The sequence below is a fragment of the Echinococcus granulosus genome, assembly GCF_000524195.1.
Source record: "Echinococcus granulosus chromosome Unknown EG_S00147, whole genome shotgun sequence".
NCBI classification, from domain to species: domain Eukaryota; kingdom Metazoa; phylum Platyhelminthes; class Cestoda; order Cyclophyllidea; family Taeniidae; genus Echinococcus; species Echinococcus granulosus.
The window spans coordinates 76,979-86,776 of NW_020170527.1; the positions used below are offsets into that span (position 1 = coordinate 76,979).

Sequence of the window (9,798 nt, forward strand, 5' to 3'; positions counted from 1 at the left end):
CAGGGTAGTCATGGGTAGTTGAGAAGACAAATAGTAATGGTAAAAATAAGGAATAAGGGGCTAGTTTCTCTATCACAATAGCTTGTTTCAGATGAAGCGATATCGCTGGCAGGGTGAGCATATACCTTTGTTGGGGTGTGTGCATAGTTGTGCAGGCATATGTGGACGCACTTTTTATTACAAAAGTGGAATATAAACCGGTGTTTTAATATGTGGATCCAGTTTCCAAAGTGATGCGGAGTCTGTGTTTATATTGATTGATGCGGGGGTATTTTGTGTAAGGGAAATGAAGCATATATTTGGCTTTTTGTTTGGACTTATTTTATACTGGCGGATTGGCGTGCATACCTCTGTTGTTATGCGTGGATTCACTTAGTGTTAATGAAGTAAATTTCATACGCATATTGACATATTGAAATGCAATTGTGTATCACTGAAGTGGAGCATAGACCTATGCTTGAGTGTGTGGGTGTATTTTGCATTTGCAGGATGGAGTATATCCCTATGTTGCTCTAGTTTGGTGTATTTTTACTTGGTGGAATGGGATATGGATGTGTGTGTGTGTGTGTTCTTCTTTCTCTACCGACTACCATGCATGTGGTGTTTCGTTTCAGTTCTGGCCCAGCTACCACCTCCAACAACACAATGTGATGACAGATTTCCCTCTCTCATCGCTGAAGTAAATCGATTAGGATGATGTCTGCGTTGTGACGCAGGTGAGAAGACACTTAGTACAAAACGTGCATCTACGTCCGTTGTAGCGCTATGCAAATTTATTTGTCATTTGGATCCCCTCACCTCTGTTGATGATCGACCTCTGTTCGTGAGACTCTACACCCTCCCTTTTGTTTGTGATGCCTCCTTTTGTTGAGACCGTGTATTTTGTGAATGCGTGCTGTTTCAATATTTTATGCTACGTAGCATAGCTTCTCCTTCACATCACGAGCTGTTTCGCGTTCTTTTGTAGCGGTAAAGTTGTAACCGCACCCAATCGTGATCCCGTCAAGGTGGTCTGTTAGATCTCGACCCGAGAAGTCAAAATGTAGAGTAGCACGAGGAAGCGCACAACTTTCGTGGGTGGGAAGGGTATGATTCACACTGTCAGCGGAGTTCGGCACGACCCCTGTAGTAGGACCTGCGGATGAAGAAGGTCGGTTGAAAATATCACTGCAATACTGACTTGCATTGGATCTATTGAGTGCCTGAGCGCCAAACTGGCGGAAAAGTGAATACGGGTGGGCGAAGTGTTGTCTTCAAAGTGGACAATGAGGCGTGGTATAGTGTCTCCTGTAAGGTGCAATTGATATGTTCTTACGAGGGTGGACTAGGTACGTATTCTCACTACCAAAACATTGGGACCGCTCTTCGATGACGACTCTACAAGAGAGTACTCGATCTGTGGACTGAGCACGCCTGTTTCTCTTTTGTTTACATTTAGATAACAGTTTCACACCTCCTAGGGTTATCACGCATGCGCAAAAAGTTTATTCGGCTAGTTGAACCCAGTCCTGGTGTGATTACAACACCGCCTATCCATCCAACTAACCTGGTGTCTTGGGCGACTCACGATGGAGGGAATGACGGCACGAGGCGCATCGTCGCCAGCACAGCCTGCTTTGCACACGCTAGAGCTGATGTCCATCACCAAGGCTATGGTGTCTGTCCGCCACCAAGACACTAGCGAGATTGAAGGCTGTGTCGTGTCCATCACTTCGACGAGAATGTATGCTTGCAAGTACGCAATTCCATCGTTGTTGTCTTACGTGACGAGGTGTTTTATCTGAGCACCTCGGTAGTGAATGAATAAATCAATCACAAGGGACTGTCGATCAGAAAAGGCGGTTGATATGATGAACGCACACGGTAAGGAGAGTGTCACGCAGTTCATAGTTGACAGTGTGTGTTGTGTATTCAGTCTAAGCTTTAGCGTGTTGCGTTGCGCAGCAGAGGAAATGCATTGAAGAAAGCCCTGCGTGAGGCCTCTACCTTGGGCTAGAAGCTGGATGTTGATGAAGAGGCTGCATCGATCATGTTGCAGTTGTTGGCGGAATCAGCACACGCATTCATTTGTAAGTCCACTCCCGACCGTGTCCTCCCATGTAGGTCATTTGGCCGCATACCTTCGCCGACGATTCGCCCTGTGTGCTTCACATGTGCGCCGTTCTTCCAGTTCTTGCGTAAGGAATGGTAGTGCTCTGGAGCACTCCCAGTGACTGAGTAGCGAGTGCAAGCAGTATCCTCATGAAGGGATCACTTGACATAGTCATGTGTGGAGTGCGTTGTTCACTCGATTGATGGTTGAATTGGCGACTGGGTAATGACATCGTCGCCAGGGCCAACTGGCATGGCCAGCGACCAATTGAGGCTGACAGCGGGTGTCTGATGTTGCTATTTGTGGTGGCGAGAATCAGAAGGATTTCCGGCTGACATTGCCGTAGAAGGCGCATGCAAACACCATGAAGCTAATGAAAGCGCATGATAGCACACTGAAGGGTAAATACTGCCGTTTGCAGCACTATCGGCTTGATTTTGAGGAGTCATTAGGGCTGCCATTGGATTACATTTTCGTCTGACATAGGAGTTGGTTGTGATGGGCGTACGCACTGTGGTTGGCGCATTGAAGGAGCGTTTGGTGATGCCCAATGAAGTTATGCATCACTAGTCCTGGTCTGCTTGTGCTCGATCCAGTATTCATTCTTGTGTTTAATCATCCTGTCCCTGCTCATTCGCACTCTCCCTCGCTTCCTCCTCTACTCACATTCATACGTCCCACTGAATTTGACGATGTTGCTGATCAATGTGCTCTCCTGTCTATCGCAGAAATAATGTTAAATGGTGGTAAGTGATTGCGATAATTTATTCTCAACCTTCATCGCAATAGCGGTGGCCGTAAGTGAAAAGTCACCAATCCATATCTGTCATCTTACAGGAGATGCTCTTGTTCAGTTGCATGAAGGAGGCGTCCCCGGCAAGACAGATGGTTTTGGAGGTAAATCCATTGTAGAGATTGCGGTCAGCATTGATGGGGGTTATCGCACAGCCCATCGCATATCATTTATTGGAGATGTGGTGTTTTGAATATTTAAACCCACCTATGAACCACTCGAAGGCAAGTACATCACAGCCTGAAAGACTTCCCCGTCTTCATAATGCAAGCATCACCCGTCGTCGTTGGCGACACCTCCATCAGCTGGGAGGGAAATTTCGTGGGAGTTGGCAACACGAGTTTGAAATGCTTCGCAATAGTGGATGGTGATGTGATTCGAGAATATCAACTTGTTGTTCACTCAACATCTGATCACGTGCAACATCGTTAGTCGCAACTTTGCATTGCGAAGATTGCTACCATGTCGAGTGCAAGGACGATTGCAATCCTCCGGTCTTCTTTTGATTGCAATCGTGGATTTGGAAAGACAGAGACAGTTCTTTACAAGTGCCTGAAACCGCTTCAACAGCGTAGGGGACGGGATATTGGCGACGCGTGGACGAGGCATGGACTATTGTAATGGCTTTGACGGCTACCGAATTGGGAGCTGTCGCCATCGAACGCAATGCCTGCCGTGGTCAGCTGAGCAGTCATCAGATATGCGTTCGTCCTGATGAAGCTCGAATCTCCTGCCTGTGTTCAGTTGTGAACCAGTCCGTAGTAAATGGATGATAGGGGAAATTCTGCAGTTTTGAAGGAATTGTCACATTCGTGCAGAGTTCAATGCAGCAGTGTCATAGTCACCTCGTTTGGTGACACGAGAACATGTTCCCTCATTCCATCTTTACCGAACATCTCACTCACCCATCGAACACTCCGTGCTCCTCATGGAGGATCCACTTAACCCTAAAGCCAGTCGCAAGAGGAGGAAGTTGCAGCACTGCTTAATTTGCATGCATGTGCGACAGAGCGCAGGTGGGAGAGTTGATTGGCTCAGGTGCTTGGAGGAATTCGGACCGGAATCTATCCACTCGACGCAACTCGATGCAACGAGCGCAAGAGAATTTGCACGTCAAATGATGGCGATCAGTGAATAAACCAGTGAAAATAATTTTCTAATCTAAATCCCAAAGAATACCAAAGCATCTGGCACTACCTCTGATTTAGTAGTGAAGAATTGGACATTGAGTTTGGGAGAGTGCGAGAGAGACAGCGGGAGGAGGCTCACACCCTTCAATCTGACATCTTACTCCGCGGCTGTGTGAGCGAATGAGCGCTCTGACACCGTGTCTAAGTAAATGCGGGTAGATGTTCGTCGGTCGGAAACGTGCAGTCTCGTTGGGAAGAGAAGTTGGTAATCACGACGTGGCGTTGCAGATATTCGCTCACTTACTTATTCACTTACGAACCGAGCACTAGGATTGTCTACCCTCTTAGCCCTATAGACGCCTCACTCAATCCTAACAACAATCGCGGGGAGTTGACACGTACTATCTCATCTCATCGCCGTCTAATTAAACCAGTTGAATGTGCTATGGTGCAGCTATTTGATGAGGGATGGGAGTTTTGCCGTGAAGTTGGCACAAATTTGGGAGATGTTAAGGGGGAAGGGAAAGCGAAAGGAAAAGAGAAAGAGGACGGCACTTGGGACAGTGAAGTGCCTTTCCATGACAGCCCTGTCTGGCGTGCATAGTAGACTTGATCTATGCGTTAGTATGTGTGGAATTTTATTTCAATATTAAAATGATCTACATACCTTTGTTGCTATGTATTTACGCTATTTTGTCATAGTCTCCATGAACATGTTTTAATATGTATGTGTGTTTGCATCATTCAGGTTGCCAATCCAGCCAAGTGTGTATTTTTTATTGCATTTCCGTAGCATTGGAATTGACTTGACGTAATCGTAGCTTAAATTTTCCACATCATTTAGCACTTCATCAGTCAAACTTCCACTCGATTATGCCACTTGTTCACAATAGATTGTACTGTAGTCGGTATCAGAAGAATTGTAGTATTGGGACAACACATTCTGTTTTAATTCCTTGTTGGTGAGAATTGATGGCAATTCTACGAGGCAACATGAAATAAAAGGCACACTTCAGACAATGTGTTTGTGTAGTAACAGACCAAACGTTTTGCAGTTCAGATTATTTTTTAACCGACTTGCCCGTAAGTTCAAAACGCGATTTCAGGCAGAAACATTTGATTGGAACCGAGAGTGTACTATCTTACTAGAATGGTACTCTGCTACAAAATACCAACATCAACAAAACAAGTCCAGTCACTCAATCATGCACGTTGCGTGATTGTAATGGCTGACATAAGACTTTGTTAGCAGGTGACTGGCGCCAGGCAGGGTAGTTCATCAAACAGCTCTGTTCTGATTCCATTTTAATTTTTTACTATACTTTCAAGTTCAGAAAGCTGATGCAGCATAGGACCGTAGGAAGTTGAATGTTCTTGTTTCTCCGCATCAAAGATGCACTTTTGATTAAAGTGAGCAATGCAGCAAAGATTTTCGTGACCTAAGAAAACTGTCCCTAGATGCTTCGGGGAATTATAAACTGAGCTGTATCACATCATATTAGGTTATTAGCTAGTCCGAGATGAAAAACTCGCTATGGCAAGTATGACATCCTAATTCCAGGCCTCATCATCATGTTTCTTCATGATTAGACGAGTATAACTTACGTCTGCAGAAAGTTGTGACGAGCTCTTGACACCAACCACCGTAAATGTAAGATAACAACATTCTAAAGGCACTCAATGGCACTTACGAGGGCGCGCCATTTTTCCTTAAGAAGGGGTTCTTGTTAGAAGAACTTGCAGGGAAGTGCTAATTAAACAAACGAGCATTATGAATGTTGGACAGAGATGCCAGAGTAGACAGGAAAGGGCATGGAACCAAATAAGGAATTCATGAAACCATGGGCGATTGCGTGGCTACCGCCTGATGAACGCCGGTAGGTTCCTGTTAAGTATCACTTGTTCCCTGTGAATCACATCCAGGTGTTCGCTAACAACCGATTCGTTTTGTCCTATGTGTAACTGGACAAATTTGCAGAGCCATCGCTTTAATGTTTGATACCGCCCGTTTGTCGCTTCGTGCCATAGGGCTTACGCCCACGTCAGTTACATTCCGTTCACCTCTTAATGGACTTTATAATGGTGCTGCCTCCACCATCAGCAGTTGATGCGATCTCATGTTTACATACACCCACAACACTCTTGCATTAGAGGTTTCTCATATCACTGGCAATTAAATGTGTTTACTGTTTATACTAAAGCAAACAAATTGGAGTATTTTTAATTCTCTCAACAAAATTTGGCTTTTAAAATGAGCATAAATTTAATGCATAATACCAATGCAACTCAATGTACTCAGTCTCAAAATCCAAAGTCCTTCAACCTCCGTCACAATGCATTTTGCCTGCATTGCGTCAGTCGTGTTTATCAGTTGGATAATAATATGAATTCACATTGAGCATACACGAATGCGGTTATCAGCAGCATCTGCTAACGTCGTACTAAAGGCATTTGTATAACACATGCCATTTCGTAATGTATGGCATGGCCTAGTGCTTGTAGGGATGCATGCAATAGTAAGCGAATTCTTATCCCCGGACAAATTTTATTCGGTTCCGACCGTGCAAAGCACAGCTTTGATAAAAACCTTCGACTTCTCTAGTGTGACAATTTATGCACCCTAACCTTAGTGAATAGAAGACGACACAACATTCCTGAATTGATTGAAAGGCCTGCCCATGAACCAACACTGAAAATGAGGAGTAAATTGTTGGAATTTATTGCTTCTTGTATTGCCCCATTGCATCTAGAAGGTACTCAATAAATGTACAGACGATCAATTGAAGTTAACACTCTTGTGATATTTTCTTTAAAAGCATGTCCGTTCTTCCCCCATCACTCAGCAAAATGAATTGCATACTATGACGTTGGAGAATTAGGTGTACGATATCCTCTTTTCCGGGAAGGACTGCCTCAATTCCGCATTACCAAATGCCAACAGTGTGTTATCGTCTTAAAGATATGCATTTGTCGCTTCCATAGATTCCCGTAACCTACTAAGAAGCGCAATCGACCGATTTCTCTTTTGGCGTCGCATCACCCAACCACTCAAAATGCCTCCTATTTTGGCAACGTTTGCCCCTGACCACATGACCTGATGGAGACACGCATGCTGCACTTAAAATGGTGGTTCACATGAACATGGCACAGATTGCTCGCACCTTGCGCATGATCTATCAAGTGAACAACTACCACTGCATCCATTCTAACCGTCGCGTGTTGTTCCACTTCCAGGGGGTAATTGAGGATGTTACGAGGTGTCTTAGAGCACGCGGAATCGGTGCCACTGGGAAAATGGGTTGCATTAAACTAAGTTGGAGTGTAGGTCCCGACACCGCGGTTAATTTTTCGGCACAGGCGTTGTAAATGGATTCAAAGCGGAACGACCCCCCTAATGTCTTGGGTCAGAGATTCCCTCCTGAAAGCCAACATACTATTGTCTTTAGCTCTGAGGATTCGCAATGGATCCATCCTCGGTGAGGTCGTTTTGACTAAAGTACAGAATAGTACAAGGTAAAGCATTAAAACTCCTCAAGTCATTTTGGTCTTTCAACTTCATGTCACCATGTCATCATAAAGAGTTATGTTTGATCAACTAATAAATGATGATCCCGTAACGTAGTCGCAGTTTTGTTGTTCTACGTAAAGCCACTTGTTTCAGACTGTCGATGTCTTTTAAAGTCGTATTGCTGCGGTCCTCATCGATGTTCAAAGCAAATAAACTTGTACAGTACATGTAAAACCTTCCAAATTCCGAGGCCTCATTCGCTACTTTAGCACTCGCTGTATGCACATTATATTTCAGGCACGTCTTTTGAGACCATCGCAAAATCAATGCTTGTGTGGTATCATCTTGAAATGAAGAATAACCTTTATTTTTGTTGAAACGCCATAATCTAGCTTGTAAACTAAAGCGCCTTATTACAGGTAGGCAGAGAAAATGGAGATCTTGGACTAAATAATCGTTACTAAATAGTGCCAAGCGTGTGGTAAAAATGCACGTGCAAAATTGCAACAAATTTTACTAGTCTATGGGTTATGTAAATCAGTGAACGTTATAAACAAGTGGACTTAATATTCACGATGTCGTGTAAAATGAAGAAAGGCAGTAAGATGCGGCGATGCAATTGTGCTTGACTTGCATGAACAACTAGCCTTTAAGCCCATTTAGTGACAACTCACAGCCATTTACGAATACCAGACTAGAAGTTAGAACTTTGCTAATATTTGGATGAGAAACTCCAAAAATGCTCAACTTTGTTTGGCACTCATTTTCGGTAAGCCCTCCAAGGTGGCAAGGCTTTTAGGCTTGTCTTGCTGGAACTGTTATCTGCTGACGCCTGCAACATTCGCTCCTTCATTTGCATCATTGAACCCTCAAGTTGTGCTGTCCCTTGTTATGCTTTCTACATCCCACCTCTTATTTTGTGCCCTTCTGATATGATTTCCCGGTTAAAGTCGATATGCGTCAAGCTCCAACCAGGTTCTCAAGACTCAAACGCTTCTCATTTAATTTAAGTAGCAATTGAGATGACGCAGTGGTAGGATTTTACAACCATGAGGACTATTAGGATGTCTTAATTTGCCATGTAGCGCACTTGAAAAGACCCTCTTATTTGATGATATCGACGAATCAGGGGTTATAACTGACAGTCAAACTCGAGATTGAAGCATGTGTAACTATCAGCAACACTATGCGTGGACAACGATGCTACTTGTATGCGCCAAAAGCAAATGAATTTAACAAACATTAGTAGACTATTTTAAGCTCTGCATACTGTCACTTTGTGCTTTACATCACCCATTCATTGTCAGATGTTGTGACGATCGCCAAACCGTCTCTCCTGTAATAAAGCACCGCTTCAATCCAACACTAAACAAATGTTAGCATTGAAGATACTTTCGCTTTAGTTTTGTTGACCCAGAATCATTGCTTTACTCCTTTGGATCAAGTGATACTTATGCATTTATTTCAGCTTATAAGAAGACCTTTTTAGTGTAATAATCATGCAAAAGCACGTCATCATTTTAGTGAGCGGGACCGTTTAAATATTCGTGCCGATTTGTTTGATTTTAATGTCTCGTGGATTTGCGAATAAAATAGAAAAGTGACTGCGATGCAGGAAAGACCAAGAGAATGATGTGATTCTTCAGCACCCCTGGGCAATGGTTAGTTTGGCCTGCTGTTCGATTCGGCTAGGGCCAACTTCATTCAGGACTGTCGCATGGCAAAACAAATTCGCAGGGTCGAATAAGTGTGCCACGCTTTATCCCGCGAACCTCCCCTTTCCTTAGTTATACGATAATGAGTGCAAATGAATAAAGTCTTTTACGGTCGAACAAACAATTCAACACTTTCAGTGCATGGTAATGGAATACTGTTGAAATTATGCATTGCATGGGTAGGCAAGAACACCAGTTTTTCGCCTTTTAGTGAACTTTCACTAACTACCTGGTCAAAATTTGGCATGCAATGGTTCCATTCTGCTCACGCTCATATAGCCTAATATTTATGCTCAAACTTCTATAAATGAAAACCAGATGCGGTCACTTATGTTTTATTGCTAACATCAAAGAATCAGATTTGCATAAGGGAATCATGAGCTGTGATTCGGAGCAGGTACCGCCACGTCTTAAAATAGAGTCAGTTCTGTGAAAGTCAGAATAGTCCCCCATGTCCCTCAAATTGATAAGTATTGGAATTTATTTCACCTTTGAAACTTCTTTATCAAGCAATATGTAATTATAGAACAATCAGTGCCTTATAAGCAAATACAGTAAAC

At 43.6% G+C, this 9,798-nt stretch overlaps 3 protein-coding genes across 3 annotated transcripts in view; 1 reads left to right on the forward strand and 2 right to left on the reverse strand. All coding sequences in view use genetic code 11, as the record gives it.

The window, feature by feature from the left end:
• Positions 1-908: 908 nt before the first annotated feature.
• Positions 909-1,642, reverse strand: EGR_09427 (Actin-2; the record flags this gene model as incomplete). The annotated part of the gene is made up of 2 exons (XM_024498676.1): positions 909-1,214; positions 1,547-1,642. The coding sequence occupies 2 exons, from the start codon at positions 1,640-1,642 to the stop codon at positions 909-911; spliced, it is 402 nt and encodes a 133-aa protein (XP_024346910.1).
• Positions 1,643-2,642: 1,000 nt separating this feature from the next.
• On the forward strand, positions 2,643-6,413 carry EGR_09428 (hypothetical protein; the record flags this gene model as incomplete). The annotated part of the gene is made up of 4 exons (XM_024498677.1): positions 2,643-2,838; positions 2,882-2,989; positions 4,860-4,977; positions 6,272-6,413. The coding sequence occupies 4 exons, from the start codon at positions 2,643-2,645 to the stop codon at positions 6,411-6,413; spliced, it is 564 nt and encodes a 187-aa protein (XP_024346911.1).
• A 1,197-nt stretch (positions 6,414-7,610) lies between these two features.
• EGR_09429 (hypothetical protein) overlaps positions 7,611-9,798 on the reverse strand; it is a gene marked incomplete at both ends in the record, with an annotated part of 9,972 nt that continues 7,784 nt past the window's right edge. The window contains one exon of the mRNA XM_024498678.1: positions 7,611-7,932. Within this exon, the coding sequence (XP_024346912.1) occupies positions 7,611-7,932 (322 nt within the window). The remainder of the gene's footprint in view (positions 7,933-9,798) is intronic.